This window comes from Borostomias antarcticus (assembly GCF_949987555.1).
Source record: "Borostomias antarcticus genome assembly, chromosome: 5".
NCBI lineage: Eukaryota > Metazoa > Chordata > Actinopteri > Stomiiformes > Stomiidae > Borostomias > Borostomias antarcticus.
The window spans coordinates 25,239,754-25,259,421 of NC_140238.1; the positions used below are offsets into that span (position 1 = coordinate 25,239,754).

Genomic DNA, 19,668 nt, shown 5'->3' on the forward strand with positions numbered 1-19,668 from the left:
TAGAGTTAGGTTAGGGTTAGGCTGCCATCCCAGCTGTGTGTGACTAATGAAAACACGTCTAGACAGATTACAGGGTGACACACACACACACACACACACAAGAACCAAGTGTGTGTGTGTGTGTGTGTGTGGGGGGGGGGGGGGGTAGTAAAATGGTAGATGGTATTGTGTAAAGAAATGACTTGACACTGTCTGCTGTAGCCCTGTCAGTCATTCAGTTATTCTACCAAACCCCAACCCTGACAGACCATAACCTTCTATGGAGGCTGACATGTACGAAACAGACAGAGAACATTCTCCAGCATGGAGAGAACAGTGAGACTGTGTAGTGTGTGTGTGTGTGTGTGTGTGTGTGTGTGTGTGTGTGTGTGTGTGTGTGTGTGTGTGTGTGTCGGTGTGTGTGTGTGTGTGTGTGTGTGTGTGTGTGTGTGTGTGTGTGTGTGTGTGTGTGTGTGTGCGTGCGTGCGTGCATGAGAACATGGCATCAGTCAGCACCTGGATGTATCTCTAGACTCGGACACTAGAATCAGTGGAGGGCTGCACTTGGGCCCTAACCCCAACCCAACCCCAATCCTAGGCCCAACCCAACCCCAATCCTAGGCCCAACCCAACCCCAATCCTAACCCAAATCCAACCCCACTGCTCATCCACCAACTTGGAGCCATTAAAAAACACTCAAGAACATGGAAACACTCCAGTGTAACGATGGAACATTCTTTCCACCAGCGTATAAGCGACACGCCAAACACACACACACACACACACACACGCACACACTGGCAAAGACATGCACACACAGACTAGTATGCACACACACACTCCTCTTTCTCCTCTCCCAATAAAAGAGTAGGGATATGTGTGTGTGTGGGGGGGGGGGTGTGGGAGACTCCCACTAGCACATGGGAACACAGGGCCATTAAAATGGCTCACCAACTGAAATATGATTTTATACTGCATGAACCCCACAGCTGTCTGGCATTAGGTGGTCCGTGCATGTGAAGTGCGTGCATGTGTGCATGTGTGTGTGTGCATGTGTGTGTGTGTGTGCGTGCCTGCGTGTGTGTGTGGGTGTGAGTACTTTGAGTGGGCCCTACCATTTGTCACAAACTCTCTAAACATCTAGCACAGAGGGTCCTTTGAACAGAGATGTCCCCTCCCCCCCGCACACACACACACACACACACGTATCCCCCCTGAGGAGTGACCCTCCGGGAGCCTCTCTAGAGCTTCCCCAGACCTTCCAGACCTGTCCAGTCACTGTCCATGTGTGTGCCACCAAAATGTCAAGTGCCCAAAAAGTTCGAGGTACCCCACGTCTGCAACACGCAAAATGGCTACGATGAGACAGTGAAGCGTCTATTGCAGCGAGGTGTATAAGAAGAAAGTTATTTTCAATATTTATTTACATCAAGTCGACACTTTCATCATTACATCGAGTTGACATGTTCATGGACTCTAAATCAGGAGATGTAGAATGTTGTTTTGCTCTAAGGCCTACCAAAATAAGAAGAAATACAGAAGAATGAACTTGCAAAGGGAGGAATGGTTTTGCTTTTAACTGAGAGTGGTGTGAATTCCCACATGGCTAATTTGCATAAATCCAGATAAATGTATGGGAATGACTGTGGTGAATTCCCACATGGCTAATTTGCATAGGCTAAATCCAGATACAGTAACTGCATGTGAATGGCTGTGGCTGATTTATAAGAGCCAGTGACGCGCCTGAGGCAACTTGATGCAAATAAGCATTGTTGAACGACACCTGAAAATAATAGGCTTCTTAACCTGTCTGGGCCTCTCAATAGACACCCTCGAAGCACTGCACATATTAGCCAGCTTCATACCGGTCAATTCACCTCATCCACACACACATTAATTGCAAAGCCTATTTTTGCACACAATTTCATTTTGTTCTATATGAACAAGAATGTAAAGTTAATGTAAACTTCAGTAGGTCTACATGAAAAATATCCAGCCTGTGTTAGAGAAAAGTAAACAACAGTTTTACTGTTGCAATGTAGCAATGTTGCAATGTCATATATGGCAGTAGGCCTACACATTAGACCTTTTCTTTCAACAGCGATTTGCTTCACTTTGGGTTTAATGTTCCATTCGACAAAGTTTCCACTCGGTGAATGGTGCACGCGTACTGGTTGCCGTAGCAGTAGGCGACTCTCAAAGTATTTCCCACTTGACTCTAAATCACTGCAAGTGATTTCTTGATCAAGTGGGGTACAACCCTGTGCATGACCTAAACCTACCCACTAACCCTAACACTACTAACCCTTCCCACTAACCCTAACCATACTAACCCTAACCCCCCTTCTAGACCCTCTTGTCTCCTTTCTAAATCTTCTCTATCTGCTCCTCTCTCCTCCCTTCTCCTCTGTCCTCCCTTCTCCTCCCCTCTGTTCCTCTCATCTTTCTCCTGCTGCTCTCTCCTCCTCTCTGCTCCTGGACATGCCCCCCTTCTCCCTGGGAACAGCCCTGTGGGTGGGACCCCCCCCCCCCCCTCAGCACCCTGGCTCCCTCCAACCCCCCAGCCAGAGCACACAAAGACCCCATTGTGAGGCACAATGACAGCCGCCCCCTCTCCTCCCCTTTCCTCTGCTCTCTCTCTTCCCTCCACTCTCTCTCCTCCCCTCCACTCTCTCTCCTCTCCCCCTCTCCTCTCCACTCTCTCTCTCTCTCATGTCCCCTCTCTCTCCTCTCCCCCTCTCCTCTCCACTCTCTCTCTCATCTCCCCTCTCTCTCCTCCCCTCCACTCTCTCTCTCCTACTCCCCTCCACTCTCTCTCCACTCTCTCTACAATCCACTCTCTCTCTCTCCTTTCCACTCTCTCTCCTCTCCCCTCTACTCTCTCTCTCCCCCTCTCTTCACCTCTCTCGTCCACTCTCTTTCTCTCTCTCCTCTCCTCTCCTCTCCACTCTCTCTCTCTCTCTCTCCCTCCACTCTGCCAGACAGGTGCCTCAGCCAGACTATGAAGGGAAAAGAGGATTTATTTTGTATTTTAATTTAATGTTTATTTAACCAGGTGAAGCTCATTGAGATTAGAAATATATTTTCCAAGAGAGACCTATCAGCATAAAAACATACACGTATGTCTATGTTGCATACAGACAAACACACAAACAGGATGGGGGAGGGAAGGAGAGAGAGAGAGAGAGAGAGAGAGAGAGGGGTGTCAGGACTGGTGAAGTTAGAACAGAGACATTCCTCACAGCTGCCCCCCTGTCAAAGACAAAACCTCCTCTCAAAGACAAGACCAGGACATCTGTCCTCTCAAAGACAAGACCAGGACATTCCTCACAGCTGTCCCCCTGTCAAAGACAAGACCAGGAAATTCCTCACAGCTGTCCTCCTTTCAAAGACAAGGCCAGGACATTCCTCACAGCTGTTTTCTCAAAGACAAGACCAGGTCTTTCTTCACAGCTGTCCCCCTGTCAAAGACAAGACCAGGACATTCCTCCCAGCTGTCCTCCTCTCAAAGACAAGGCCAGGACATTCCTCACAGCTGTCCTCCTGTCAAAGACAAGACCAGGACATTCCTCACAGCTGTCCTCCTGTCAAAGACAAGACCAGGACATTTCTCACAGCTGTTTTCTCAAAGACAAGACCAGGACATTCCTTCCAGCTGTCCTCCTCTCAAAGACAAGGCCAGGACATTCCTCACAGCTGTCCTCCTGTCAAAGACAAGACCAGGACATTTCTCACAGCTGTCCTCCTCTCAAAGACAAAGCCAGGACATTCCTCACAGCTGTCCTCCTGTCAAAGACAAGACCAGGACATTTCTCACAGCTGTCCTCCTGTCAAAGACAAGACCAGGACATTCCTCACAGCTGTCCTCCTGTCAAAGACAAGACCAGGACATTCCTCACAGCTGTCCTCTCAAAGACAAGACCAGTACATTCCTCACAGCTGTCCTCATGACAAAGACAAGACCAGGACATTCCTCACAGCTGTCCTCCTGTCAAAGACAAGACCAGGACATTCCTCACAGCTGTCCTCTCAAAGACAAGACCAGGACATCACTCACAGCTGTCCTCATGACAAAGACAAGACCAGGACATTCCTCACAGCTGTCCTCCTGTCAAAGACAAGACCAGGACATTCCTCACAGCTGTCCTCTCAAAGACAAGACCAGGACATCACTCACAGCTGTCCCACTCTCAAAGACAAGACCAGGACATCACTCACAGCTGTCCCACTCTCAAAGACAATTGAATTGAAACCGTTTATTCAGAGAAGACACTTGAGAGCAAGCAATGCTGCCCCGATTACAACAAAAATGCATATAAAATACCTATTGCATAAATACTAAAGGCAGGCTTTCCTGCATTGGTGTTACACCAAGGTACGTTCAGCCTTAGATGTGATTGTGACCTAGTGTGGTGTTCCATGTCTCTAAAACTCAAAAGTGAGGACAAGTATGGTAGCTTGCCAGGCAGTGCTTTAAAAATAAATAAAAGAGAATGTTGTTCTCTTCGAGTGGCAAGGGACGGCCATCCAACTTTATTATACAGTGCACAGTGATGGGTGAGAACCCATGGGGCGGCGGTATAGCTCAGAAGGTAGAGCGGGTCGTTCAGTGATCGTAGGGTCGGTGGTTCGAATCCCGGCTCCTCCTGACTACCTGTCGAAGTGTCCTTGGGCAAGACACTGAACCCCGAAATTGCTCCCAATGAGCAGGCAAGCGCCTTGCATGGCAACTGCTGCCATTGGTGTGTGAATGGCGCTCCGGGCCAGTGTAACAACCAGATCGGGAGCGCGTTACAAATGCAGTACCTATACCTATACCTGCAGTACCTAACACCGATAAAACGCAGAGCACTATAATATACTGCATCAAGAGGCTTCAGAGAAGTAGGCGTGGCATGCATATACAGAACGTCACCATAGTCAAAGACAGGTAATATTGATCCACAATGTTGCACTTTGTTGTAGAAAATCAGGACCCATGTTGGATATGGAATGATAGCCTGCTATCCAGTCAAATACCCAGGTATTTATAGGAGTCAACCATTTCTACGTCCCCTGCAGAGTGTGAATACCTATGTTAGCAGCAGTCCCACGAGACCTTGAGATCATACATTTTGTCTTGTACTGTAGGAGTTTAGGACAAGCTTAAGGCCAATAAGAGACGGCTGGAAAGCATCAAAAGCAGACTGTAGATTTGCAGTGGCCGTTCTAAGACTGGATTCTGTACTGTATAGGACTGTGCTGCCTGCATAATAATGGACAGAACAGCGTGGGAAGGGGGGCGCAATGTTGTTAATATAAATTGTAAATTAAAATGGACCCAAGATGGACCCCTGTGGGACTAATTACAAGAGAGCTTGATTTAAACCCATCAGCAACAACAGCCCAAGTGCTCCCAGTAAGATAATTTGAGAACTAGTTCACCGATTGCTCATTTAGACCTATGGAAGATAGTATATTTAATAAAATGCTGTGATCCACCATATCAAATGCCTTAGACAGATCATTAAAAAGCTGGCGTGCTGGCGATTTTCAAGACTGCAGACTAGTCACTAACCCCGCCCCTGTGGGATGGCCACGCCAGGCGAATCACTAACCTGTGGCCCGGTAACCAGTACTACAACGATCCTCGCTCTTAAGCACCTATTGTATTTTAGATTGCTATTCTTGCACTTTGCCTTCAGCACTAGATTATGCTCTTAGTCACTTGTTTTAGAAAGGAGATGCACTTGTGAGTTCTGGCAAGTAGTAGTACATTGGCTTTTCCTACATTAAATGCAATTATTGTTAGTCGCTTTGGATAAAAGCGTCAGCTAAATGACTGTAATGGAACACCGGAGAGAGACACAGAGAGAGAGATGGGAGGAATGAGAAAGAGAGAAGGGAGAAAGACAGAGAGACTCACACACAAGGGGAGAGGGTGTCTTAGATCTTAGTCTCCACCTCCACCACTCACGAACGTCTGGGGTTTTCTATGTTGAAATAGTTGCTAGAAGGGTAACAAGACTACGCCTACTGCTTTGGATTGGTTCAAAGCTACACCCTAAAGATTTTGGATTGGCTCAAACCTGAACAATGCTACACCCTAAAGACTTTTGACTGGTTCAAACCTGAACAAAGCTACACCCTAAAGACTTTTGACTGGTTCAAACCTGAACAAAGCTACACTCTAAAGACTTTTGATTGGTTCAAACCTGAACAAAGCTATGCCCTGAGGACTTTGGACTGGTTCAAACCTGAACAAAGCTACACCCTAGAGACTTTGGACTGGTTCAAACCTGAACAAAGCTACAACCTACAGACTTTGGACTGGTTCAAACCTGAACAAAGCTACATCCTAAAGACATTGGACTGGTTCAAACCTGAACAAAGCTACACCCTAAAGACTTTGGACTGGTTTTAACCTGAACAAAGCTATGCCCTAAAGATTGTGGATTGGTTCTGCAATGCCATTTTGCGCACCTTGCAGCATGCAGCGGTAGGCGGACTCGGAGATGGCGTAGATGTGCGGAGGCATCTCGTGGCGTTTCTTCCCGCGGTACATCTCCACGATGTTCTCCGAGTAGATGGGCAGGTTCTTGTAGGGGTTGATCACCACACAGAACAGCCCTGAGTAGGTCTGTATGGAGGGACACAGACATGTGACAGAAAACAATCAAATAATTTTTACAAGCCAGGTGATATGGTGTCTGTGTGCGTGTGTGTGTGCGTGTGTGTCCATGCATGCGCATGTGTCCATGCATGCAGGTGTGTGCATGTGTTTGGGTGTGCATTGAGAGGAGTGCAGGAGATATTTCTGCTACCCAGCTCCAGTGTAGTCAGGGTTAGGGTTAGTTAATGGGGTGCAACATTAGTAACTGTGTAACTACTGTGAGATTCCATCACAAAGTCTGTTATATGGCTGAGAAATTGAGAGGCCCTGGTTAGTAAGGTATTACCTCCCTCTCTCTCTGTCTGTCTGTCTCTCTCTCTCTCACACACACACAAACAGAGCTGTTGCTGTGGGATGAATCAATCTGATACCGATAATAGCGGTCTTTTTTCTTGATTTCGTAAGATATTTTGCATTTCTGATTTATTAAGGATAGGACAGTGGAAGGACAGACAGGAAAGGTGGGAGAGAGAGAGAGAGAGAGGGGGAGACATGCAGCAAAGGGAGTGGGCCGGATTCGAACCCACGCCACTGCAGTAAGGACTAGCCTTCACATGTCAAGCGCCCCAACCCATTGAGCCACCGACCCCTTGAATAATTATTTATGATTAAGTATTAGCATTAACGTACACTTTATATAATCTGCACACACCATATGTTTTTCTGTACGTGAAAAGTCCAAGGCCAACAGGATCCTGAAAGACGAGCACGAGCATGGAGAGGCTCAAGAAGAGCTTCTCCCCGCAAGCCATCCGGCTCCTGAATGACTCTATCTAACACAACCCACCCCGGGTTATTTATTTATATTTAATTTTATACTTATAAAAAGGGTACTTATTGTGTTTTGTGTTAATTTGTTAAATTATATTTTTGTACATTGTAAATTTGTAACTTGTAAATTTGGAATTGAGTATTATCTGTAGAAAAATCTTGGAGCCACCCACACACACACACATCAGCCTCCTAGACCCCCCCTCCCACACACATACACACACACATAGCCCCCTAAACCCCCCCTAATAATGCAGAATGTATGTGAAGAGGCAATAACTGCTTTTTAATATCTTATGCCTTCACTTATAATGACACATCCCGTCCTTCAATTCAACTCGCAATGAACGCACTTGAAGCTACAACTGACAGTGACACTGTATACCACGACGTGGGAAAAAAGTTAGTGATTTGGGGACAATGAGGTGTCTGGCTATCATAAACAGTTTGTTGGCAACTTGATTTGAAAACTGGACACTTGATATGTTGACAGGAAATACAGTAGCCTACACTTCGTCCATAACTAGCTAGCAATATCAGGTACAGTAGGCTATTGCATTAGCTAGTTTGGGTTGCTAGGCCCATTGTTTGGCTTGCTAGGTAATATATCCAGGGTTGGCAGACATTGCTGAAAGAAAAGGTAACAGACACTTTCCATTTCACTTGCGGTTCCAAACCCATGTTAACCATTGGATGTCTTCGCTGTTCCTCCAGGGAATATGATATACCATTTGTAATTCCATAGCAAAGTGATTTAGCGCCAAGGGACTATAATGAAAGACAGCAGTGAGTTGGATTACAGTAGTAGTGGATGATACACCACAAGGTGTGCTGTTATTGAAAAATAATGCACTTTGTGAGGTAAACGCAGAGGAAATTAATAATAATGCACTTTGCGAAGCAAACATGGAGGAAATTAGCCTTTACTGTTGTAATCCAACTCCACTTCTTCCTCCGACTAGCTGTGGAGCTTTCACCAGCTTGCTCATCTACCCCATCCTTCAGTCTACACAGGCGTCCAGGGACCAGGCTGGTCCTCGAGGACAGAGAGAGGCTATGGACGATGGGGGGTTGAGGGTTGTGAAGAGGAGAGGTGGGTTCAATTTAGTCTCCTGTTCCTCAACCAAACAAGTCTGTGGATCAGTTGGCAGCGTGGCCAGAACTAACCCCAACCCAGGATTAACCCTAACCCCAACCCAGGATTAACCCTAACCCTAACCCAGGATTAACCCTAACCCTAACCCAGGATTAACGCTAACCCTAACCCAGGATTAACCCTAACTCTAACCCAGGAGCAAGAGTTCATAACAACCCAGACGCCGTCTCTCCAAGCCCGCCTGCCGGCCAGTCTGGGAGCTAGAGTGACTGACTGAGCCTCTGTTTTAAAAGACCTCTAATTGTTTCAAGATCTCCATAAATCTTTCCCTCTCTTTCTCTCCCTCTCTCTCTCCTCTCTCGCCCATCTCCCAGCCAGCAAGTCCCAGGATAAGGACCAGAAACCGTCTCTAATCAGGGCTGCCGTCAAAACTTTGATTGTCAAACCAGCCTTTCATATTGCTGAACAGCACATAGTATAGGTATATTTGAAAGGAACTCAAATGAACAAGAACTCGTCTACAGAACTCCAGACACAAAAATCCTGCATCGTCATGGAGCCGGCAGCAGGCCAATCAGCAGCTCCGAATGACTCAGCGCCTCAGTCTATTAATGAGGAAGCTCCTGGCATGCTGATGATGTCAATGAGGTTAAAGTCAGCACAAGTGCCAGAGACAAGGAGGGGAGGGAGGGAGAGAGAGGAAGGAGAGATAGGGGAAAGAGAGGATAGAGGGAGAGAGAGGAGGGAAGGAGAGAGAGAGAGACAGAGGGAGAGAGAGGGGGGAGCCCTATGCTGGATAAAAGAGAGACCAGGGAGCAGAGAGAAAGAGCAGGAAGACGAAAGGAGGGGAAGAGAGAGAGAGAGAGAGAGAGATGGAGGGTTAGTTGAAAGTCTATGGGAGCAGGCCTCTCAGGCTCTCTCACTCTCTCTCTCTCCTCGCTCCCTCTCTCTCATCTCTCAGAGAACAGCCGGCCCCCTGGAACTGGAGCCCAGAGCTCCATTCTGTAGCTGATTAAAAATTGATTCTGTTGATCTGAATGAAGGAGCTAAAAATAGCGGGTAGTGCATCTATGACATGCAGGAAAGACTACGGCAGCTGTCTGAGTTGAGGTAGTCTGTCTGCAAACCTGCAGCCCTACCTGTTTACAGCCCTACCTGTTTACAGCCCTGCCTGCTGACAGCCCTACCTGCTCCCTACCTGCTGACAGCCCTACCTGTTTACAGCCCTATCTGCTTACAGTCCTACCTGCCTACATCCCTACCTGCTTACTGCCCTACCTGCCTACAGCACTACTTGCCTAGAGCCCTACCTGCTTACAGCCCTACCTGCTTACTGCCCTACCTGCTTACTGCCCTATCTTCTTACTGCCCTACCTGCCTACAGCCCTACCTGCTCCCTACAGTACCTACTTACTGCCCTATCTTCTTACTGCCCTACCTGCCTACAGCCCTACCTGCTCCCTACAAACAGTACCTGCTTACTGCCCTTCCTGTTTACAGCCCTACCTGCTTACAGCCCTACCTTTCAGTCAGTGAGTTAGTTAATCAGTCAGTCAGTCAGTCAGTCAGCCAGTCAGTCAGCCAGTAAGTCAGTCAGTCAGTCAGTCAGTCAGCCAGTCAGTCAGCCAGTCAGTCAGTCAGTCAGCCAGTCAGCCAGTCAGCCAGTCAGTCAGTCAGTCAGTCAGCCAGTCAGTCAGTCAGTCAGTCAGCCAGTCAGTCAGTCAGTCAGTCAGTCAGCCAGTCAGTCACTCAGTACATGGACACACTCCTGCGGAGTGGAGAGGAGTAGATGTCAGCCTAGTGTGTTGATCTGAAGACTCACAGACCTTGACCATTCCCTTGACAGTGCTTGTTCATAACAACCCCAATAAGTCCCTGAGAAGAAATGTGGAAATATGATCATACTGCTGCAGTCAACTACTGAATCGCCAAGAGAACTACAAGTCCCTGGAATACTCTGTTCCAGCTCTTGACTTGGCTTATAAACATGCACAACAAGTGGCTATGCACTGTCTTCAATGTTTATCTCCAGTTTGCTTTTCAAACAGATATTATGTGCATGTGTTTGTGTGCATGTGTGCGTAAGTGTGTTATGTGTGTTTGTGTGTGTGTGTGCTTGTGTGTGCGTGCATGTGCATGTGTGTGTGTGCGTGTGTGTTTGCCAAGTTTGCACTGTAACAGCTACAGTATCTGTTTGCAGTGCAAAAGAGTTCTCCATAGTGCAATGGCAACGACATGACAACAAGGCACTTAAGATATGAACATCTAGGAGGCCAGGCCACTAAATAATGAAATAATACCCCTCACTCGGAGAGAGAGAGGGAGAGAGAGAGATGGAGACAGAGGGAGAGAGAGAGAGAGACAGAGGGAGAGAGAGAGAGAGAGAGAAAGAGAGAGAGAGGGAGAGAGAGAGATGGAGACAGAGGGAGAGAGAGAGAGAGAAAGGGAGAGAGTGAGAAAAAGATGGAGACAAAGGGAGAGAGAGAGGCACACACCCACATTGGAAAGAATCTACCAAAACCCAGAACAAATTATAATGCTATTTGGCCCTAAACAGAGAATACACAGTGGCAGAATACCTGAGCACTGTGACGGACCCAAAACTAAGGAAGTCCTTGACTACGTACAGACTCAGCGAGCACAGCCTCGCCATCGAGAGAGACCGCCATAGGCAGACCTGCTTCCTAGGGAAGACAGACTGAGCACCCACCCACTGCACACAAAAAGAGATAGAAACTCAACTTTACTTTTTAACTACCTGCCAACTGTACCAGGACTTCAGAGATACATACTTCCCACAGATTAGAAACAGAAGTGAGACAGAGTGTGAGAGAGAGAGAGAGAGAGAGATTGAGACATATAGAGGGAGAGAGAGACAGAAGGAGAGAGAGGTAGAGACATATACAGGGAGAGAGAGAGAGAAGGAAAGAGATGAGACAGAGGGAGAGAGAGAGAGGGAGAGATGGAGACAGAAAGAGACAAAGAGAGATCCCCTCATACTGCACCAATCACTGTACATATACACACTTTACATACAAACTGAAAAGTAACAATTTAAATACATTTGTAAATATCACACATATATATATATATATAGAGAGAGAGAGAGAGAGAGAGAGATATGAACATTTCAGGACTTTTTATGTGCTTTGGCAATGTAAACGTATGTTTCCCATGCCAATAAAGCCCTTTGAATTGAATTGGAAGAGAAAGAGAGAGAGAGAGAGAGAGAGAGAGAGAGAGAGAGGGAAAGAGAGAGAGGGAGAGAGAGATGGAGGCAGAGGGACTGAGAGCTTTCAAGAGAGTGAAAGCTTGTTCTGTGAGTGATCTGCTAAGAGTATTGTGGGCCTAATCAAACTAAGAAAAGGCCCCTTTGAGGGGGTTCTCCATTAACGATGCTAAAGTAAAATAGAAATGCAATACAGCAGTAATGAATCTGAGATGAGATAATCTAATATTTGAAGCTCAGAGAGTGGCAGGTAGAGTGCTAGGTCCCAAGGGGACTGGGAGAAGGGGAGTGAAAAGGAGAAAAATTATTTCATTATTGTCGGTGAGGGACATAAGACAACAGGACAGACACACAGACAACGGGACAGACACGCGGACGACAGGACAGAGACGCAGACGACAGGACAGACACACAGACTACAGGACAGACAAACCGAAGACAGGACAGACACACACACAACAGGACAGACACACAGACAACAGGACAGACACACAGACGACAGGACAGACAAACAGAAGACAGGACAGACACACAGACAACGGGACAGTCACACAGACGACAGGACAGATGACAGGACAGACACACAGATGACAGGACAGACACACAGACGACAGGACAGACACACAGACTTGGAGTGGTGGTGGGCGGCGGTTTTTGCCATGAAAGAATGCTGAGGCTTTCTGACAGCTGGTATCTAACGACACAAATGTCTGCTTGTATCTTAGCCTAGCGGCAGCATCAGCTTCGGGATCCATTTTACTGGCCATTCACACATACTAGGAATCTGACTAGGGTAATGGCATGCGCTGTTGCAGACGACATAGGACAGGGTGCAGGACAGGACAGTGCAAGGACAGGACAGCCTAGCCTAGCGGTAGCCTGGCACTCCGGTGAGCCTGTGACTCACTGCGTCGGCTGGCCAAAGCGGCAGACTTCACATGGAGCCGTGAGATGGGCAGGGAGCCACGGACAGGCAAGGTAGCAGCAGATGGATCAGTGAAGGGGCCTCAGACAGGGGGGCTTCTGACCAAACCAGGGGCGTCGCCTCCTCCTCACACACCAACCGCAGCACAGAGACACCCAGCCTGGGGTGCAACGCAGCTCGGTTGGGGTAGGCTTGACCGGGACGCGGGGTAGGACGATTCACCAACAGCTCGACTCTCTATCTGCTTCAATATCTGCAGCGTGGCTCACAGTCCAGGTAAGCCTACTTTCTGACCACTACGTGTACAGCAGCAGCACTATACTGAGGGCCTTCAGGGAGCCCTCAGCTGGGACGGTATCTGAACATCATCTCGCCTCAGCAGAAGAAGAATTCTCCAACACCACCATCTTTCTAGTCCCCACCCCCCCGCCAGCGGCAGTGTCTCAGGTGGGAGAAGCCAACCCACATTCTATTCCCGGAAATCATGCCACTAAACTGGGTCAAGATCACCATGATCTCATACTGCCGCTGTATATAGGACACCATCCTCAGATGCACCCCCAGCAGTACACTATGCTCAACTGCAGAGGGTTGACTACACAGAGCGAGGGAGGTCCAAAAGAGTTCTTTGATCTCAAGCTTCTTTACCTGGTTCAATAAAGATTAAATTAAAAAAATGTGATCAGAGGGTTGACTACACAGTGCGAGGGAGGTCATATGATCAGAGGGTTGACTACACAGAGCAAGGGAGGTCATGTGATCAGAGTGTTGACTACACAGAGCGAGAGTGGTCATGTTGTCCAGATGTGATTTTTCATCAGGACCTTTCAGCACACCCTAAACCAACTCCATCCCAGGAATCTCTGACTCAGACTCCTCCCTGTCCATCCTATCCTATCACACAGAGGTCTGAACTCTAACTGAAGGGTCCTTTTCTCCAGAGGGCCCGCTGATAAAAACAAAACATCTGAGACCCACCAGATGAACCAGAACAAATGTAGCCTGTCTGGGTCGTAGAGAACACCAGCAGCAGACACACACGCACACACACACTCACACACACGCACACACACACACACACACACACACAGGGCCAAATGTGTCTGCTTTAACACGGAGGGGCCACTATAAAGAGGAGCCCCCCACACCCATGGAGAGCAGAGGTACTATCAAACTACAGCAGGCAGTGTTAAGGGACTGGGGTGAGTGGGGGGGGGGGTGATCTGGAGAGAAAGGGGGGGGGGGTGAAGTCTGGTAACAGTTAAAGGGTGTGAGGGACCCCTCTGTGTGTGTTCTCCATTCACTCCCAGGAGCGGTTCTCTTAAAGGTACCCTGAGGTTTTGATGTCTGCAGCCTCTGAGGACACTCTAAGTCTGGGAGATATCTACCACTGTGTTCCTCTCTGGTATCACATGTACAGGCATACACACACAGACAGGTAAAAGAGAGACAGACAGAGGGGGAGTGAGGTTGATTGAGTATGCAGCATTACAGTACAGAGTGTGTGTGTGTGTGTGTGTGTGTGTGTGTGTGTGTATACTCACGTAGATGAGTCCGGAGTAGTAGCGGTCCTTCAGGTTGTGCAGCACCGAGGCCTCGTTGAGGCAGGTGAGCTCGGCCATGTCCTCCACCTTGCTGAACTTGGGCGGGTTCATCTTCTGGACGTCGTCCTTGTTCACCACCGCCTTCTTCCCGTTCTCCGCCAGCTCCACCACCACCTCGTCGCCGCGCTCCTCCCGGATGCCCGCCGCCTCGAAGCCGTGCCGCTCCGAGGGGATCCACACCAGCTTCTTGGCGGTCCAGTCGGCCTGCGTGGCCGGGTTGTACACCACGGCCCGGTCCACAAAGAGATACCGCTCAGGGTCCTCCTGCCCACTCCGATGAGCCATCCTGGGGGTACCAGAGCGAGAGTGCTGCCTGGAAGAGAGAGATGGAGATGGAGAGATCGTGGTCATCGATCGTGGTGTCACGCCCCCGCCGCCGCCTTGCCAGCCCCACGTTCGTCAGGCTACCACGCCCCCTGACTCTGACACTGACTCAGGTTCTCCTGGTACATCCCAGAGGGTGCAGCGGGAACTGCGCTCGCACCAGTCTCAGCCACGAGCCAGGTGCGCCCCCACTCCACACCTGCCTGACGTCACCAATCAGCCTCAGCCACGAGTCGGGCGTGTTCCCACTTCACACCTGCCTGGCGTGTCCAATCAACCCATCTCAGCCAGGTTAAGAAACCAGGCTACTCAGCAGTCGGTGCCAGATCGTTGAGCAACCTAGTGGGTATCACGTCTCTAGCTTTGACCTAAACCTGCCTTTATCCAAACCCTACCTCACCCTTTTTGTTTTCCTTCGTCCTAGTCTGACCTCCCTGCCACACTGCCTGAACCTTGCCTGAAAGGAGAACCTGCCTGAACCCCACGCCTGTCTGACTACCACGTACCTGCCTGACCCTTGCCTGTCTGACTACCACGTACCTGCCTGACCCTTGCCTGTCTGACTACCACCTACCTGCCTGACCCTTGCCTGGCCAATAAACGTGCCCCAACGTGGGCTTGTCCCCCTACGCCTGTCGTGTCTGCTCTTGGGTCCTCCTCCACTAGCCTTAACACATGGTCTCTTCCCCAAGTACCCCTGCGTTCATGGGGGACAATGCTCAGATACTAACTCATTCTCTCAAACAAGCAATCCTAAAAGGCTACTGTATTATTGTCTTATAAATCCATGAGGGTTTGACACTTTGTGTGGATGACACGGAAATTATTAATAAATAAATAAATAAATAAATAAATCTATCAAACCTAAAAAAAAAAATAAAAAAAAAAAAAAAAAGTTTACTTCTGCTTAATGTATGAGGGAGCTATTGAAGGCTTTGTTGACGTATTATCAGCTTGACATGCTCGTTTGGCTATCCACTGACTCCCAATAGCATTAGTCAAAGCAATAAATGTAGGCTATCATTATATCAATGACGGTGGACCACAGGACATGAGTGAGGGCTGATACAGTCAGTCGACGTTTTCAACTGACCATTAACGACACGCGCACATCAAAGCCACAACTTTAAGTTAAATTCCATGTGGTTGATCTTTGTATGTCAGGCTGCGTTGCTTATCGAGTCTCTACTAAGTCTCTAGAGTCTCTACTCTTAGTTTTTTGATAATGCGCATGCTGCGCACACAGTGATCAGAACAGTAGGACAACGATGTTGTATAGCCTACAGTAGCCTAGGATAACGGTGTTGAGTAGCCTATTGTAGCCGACAGTAGCGCCGATATAACGATGTTGAGTAGGCTACTGCAGTTTACAGAAGCCTATATAATGGTGTCGAATACTGTAGCCTACAGTAGCCTAGGATATAACGGTGTTGAGTATTGTAGCCAACAGTAGCCTAAGATATAACGGTGCTGTTAATATTAATTCCCATCGCCGGCTAGTTAAGAGATAGCCTATTATAGATATTATATTATAGATAGCCTATTATAATGCCATTCCACAACACTGTTTTACGCCTAGGCTATAATAGCAATTGTGGGGGTCTAGTTGGTAGGCTATACAAAACTCGTTCTATTGCAGTTTCAATTCCAATAGCGCCTAATAGGTACTGTCAACACATTCTAATTCAACATAAATGTAAAAGGTGCACAAACAGGCATGCATTTAGGCTATTCATGATCATAAATGCGACATTCGGGATCCGAAGTTTACAAGTGACTTCATTAGCCTACTAGGCAAAAATCCATCCAACCGATGCGTTTGGGTGAAGTAGCCAGCTAAGAGTGGGGAATGTTCCAGCCACAGGCTACTGACTTACCTGGCGATGTCGGTGAAGAAACGACCAAATAAACCCGTAGTCTCCCTCTAAATATCGCTGTCTACAACTACACGCGATAGAAACGCTGGCATCTATGCGGGCAGGTCTGCACCAAAGGCTCTGGCCCTCCGGTGGGGCCCCTCTGCAGCTCCAGACTTCACCGCTGCTCTGCCCCCGCCTACCGGCGGCGCCCCCTAGATGTTGATCAAGTAGATCTGCTCTGTTAAGAACTGAGACTCTTTGATAGAGCAGGGTGAGATATCACTAGCCATATATTATACTATATAGTGAGAATCATTATGGGTCCGCATGAGCACCCTGCCTGTCAAGACGCACACCTGTAGCGTGTTGTTGGCTATTCAAACAGACAGGCTATTGTTTCAAATAAGAGACTTGACTCATTTTCAGCACACCATTTAAATGGTAGTCATATAGACTGTAGGGCTATTATAAGCTAGGCTATTAAAGCTAGGCTATACAAACTAGGTGACTGGACAATATACAGTAGGGCATATAGTCTACTATTATCAATCAGGATCTGAAAGATAGCATATGTTTTTCTCTAGTTAGTCTCTGGTACAAAATACTTGTGTATTTTAGTGCTACTTCTCCATTCAGACCTATCCTGCCTAATCTTGTCAAGTAAAATACAAATTTGTTGTCTCCCGTTAGTGGGGGTAGCCTACTGAGCCAGGTTCATTCTGCTTGCAGACCACGACTGCCCCCTTGTGGTTGAAACTATTAGGTGTTTATACTGAGGAGTTCAACTCGGTTACATGAGCATAGTAGTCTGTAGAGCTGAACGGGGTCATCCCTATGTTCCCACAGTCCTATGTTCCCACAGCCCTATGTTCCCACAGCCCTATGTTCCCACATTTCTAAAACTTAAAAAAAACAGGTCAGGTCCAGCCTGGCTTAAGTGCGTGGCTGGCTTGTTTCTGTTCAGGACTGGTAGGACGGAAGCTAGTCATGCTACTGAAATAGCTGTGTATTGAAATGACATTAAATAACGTCTGATAAATTAAGATAGGTCTTGTCGCCTGGACACATCACTTCCAATGCTTCCAATGCTAATCCAGCACAATAAGAGCGGGATAGAAGGTTAGCTCATGAGCTCACAACAACTAGCAGCAGCTTCCATAACATTAATGGTAGCGGTCAGTGGCTAAAGCAGTTACACTGATGATTCCTGTAACGTTAGCTATTTTGCTGCAATTGGTTCTGTTTCTGGACAAAGCTAAGGGATAAAAAGATTGGAGTGAAAGGATGAATGTGTGGAGGTTTGGGGTATAGTCCCATAAAAGTCATCCCCACCGGGGCTTTGAACCCAGGTCACTCAGGTGGGAGTCCTATGCTCTCACCACTACTCTACTTGTGCAGTGGAGATCAGTGGGTTGGTTTTGGTGTGCTTCTTCCAGTCCCTAGTGTGGGTTGGGGTTAGAATATGGGTTGGGGTTAGAATAAGGGTTGGGGTTGGGACAGGATCTGACCTATAAGGCAAGGGTTAAAGGTCAGAGTGAAAGGATGAGCATGTGTAGGTTTGGGGTATAGTCCCATAAAATCATCCCCACCGGTGCCTTGAACCCTGATCTCCCACTAAGGAGTCCATTGCTTTCACCGCTACTCTACTTGTGCACTGGAGATTGGCAGGTTGATTTTGGTGTCCTTCTTTATTTTGGTGTGCTGGGACTACTGCCTCTTGTGGTGCCAACAGAGAAATGCATGTCAACGTTCAACGAAGGGAGGGAGTGATAACCAGACAAACGCTATACTAGGTACGCTGGCTTTCAGCCACGCACAAAAAGAGACCAATACCAAAAACATGCAGAAGAACGGATGCTCTTCAGTCCAGTCCCTGGCCAAGACTTGGACTGAGCATTTGGACTTGGTTCCCGGGCCCATGAACAATGGCTGCCCTCTGCTCCTGGCTGCTCCTGGAGGAGGACGGCTCAGGATGAGTGAAATGCATTTCCACCGGTGGCCTGCAAAAGTTGCATGTGTGTGCTGTGTACCTCTCACATATTGTAATGTGTGATCACTGTGTGGCGGAATAAAGACCCCTCCATCCGGGTCCTGTAATTGTTATTATTATCTCCATAGAGCATGAACTGAGAATTGAAATAATATGCCTAGAGGATGCAGTTAAGACCTTCGCTGTGATGAAAGCCCGCCGTGTACACTTCTGAAAGGTAGGCTACTATTTCTAGTCGTTGTTAAGCTGAATCTGCTGATATAATGTGCTTGCGCACATTTTATATGAGTGTTTCATGCAGATTAGAAGTCAAAGTCAATTTTATTTATATAGCACTTGTTCATACAAGCAAATGTAGCACACAGTGCTTTACAGAATAAGAAAAGATAAATAAAAACAGTTTATTAGTAAATGGTACCAAAAATAAAATAAAGCAGGACAGATAATGTATGATAAAAGAGAAAAGAAAAACTGTAAAAATTAAAAATAAGAATAAAACAATTAAAATTCAGAAGATTTAATTATAACAGGTATAGCTACATGATAAAAGTGGGATTTAAATTATATGTCTTAAGATCTCGCTTAAAAGTTCCCACAGTTTCAGCCATGCTTAGGTTTTCCAGATGCTGGGGGCGTAAAAACTGAAGGTTGCCTCCGTATGTCTCTTGGTCCTGGCTCCAGGAACCATTAAAGGGGTAGTGTGCTATTTTGGACATTGAGCCATATTTCAGATATGTCTAACATGAAACTGAAACCGAGGACAATTGACAGGGAGTGGATGGACAGGTTCAGGGCGTGGAGGAAGTAATAGACCAGCCCAGTGCAGCCACCATGAGCCTCATCGAGCAGCTGCTCCAGGAACTTGGGGGGGTGGGGGAGGGGGTGGATAATAGCGAGGAAGAAGACGAGGGTTTCGAGGAAGACCAAACTCCTGACTTTACTGTGTCAAGTCTCCTCGATAAACCGAGCTTCCCTGTCCCCTCACGGCCTGGTCCCTCCTCTCCCCTCTCCTTCTCCCTGGCTGCTGCTGTATGTAAATATATAATTACAGTATGTGTAAAGAAATAAGATCATTGTATCTGCGTTTTGACCCACTTCACTGTCCTGTGTTGATGACTTGGCAGAGTATCTGGTGGAGTTGAGGAACCAGACCTCACTGGCCCTAACCGACCAGCAGGTCAGGAACATTTATTGTCTTGCTACTTTCCCTCTGTGCCCTGTCATACATGTTCACACGTG

The 19,668-nt window shown here is 47.6% G+C and overlaps 1 protein-coding gene across 5 annotated transcripts in view; it reads right to left on the bottom strand.

Moving 5' to 3' along the window:
- The window catches only part of LOC311308771 (myosin-10-like), a gene marked incomplete at both ends in the record, with an annotated part of 73,228 nt that extends 58,687 nt beyond the window's left edge, over positions 1–14,541 (bottom strand). For all 5 annotated transcript variants that reach the window (XM_084437811.1, XM_084437810.1, XM_084437809.1 and 2 more), the window contains 2 exons: positions 6,442–6,598; positions 14,197–14,541. In XM_084437811.1, the coding sequence (XP_084293937.1) occupies positions 6,442–6,598; positions 14,197–14,541 (502 nt within the window). The remainder of the gene's footprint in view (positions 1–6,441; positions 6,599–14,196) is intronic.
- Positions 14,542–19,668: the final 5,127 nt, after the last annotated feature.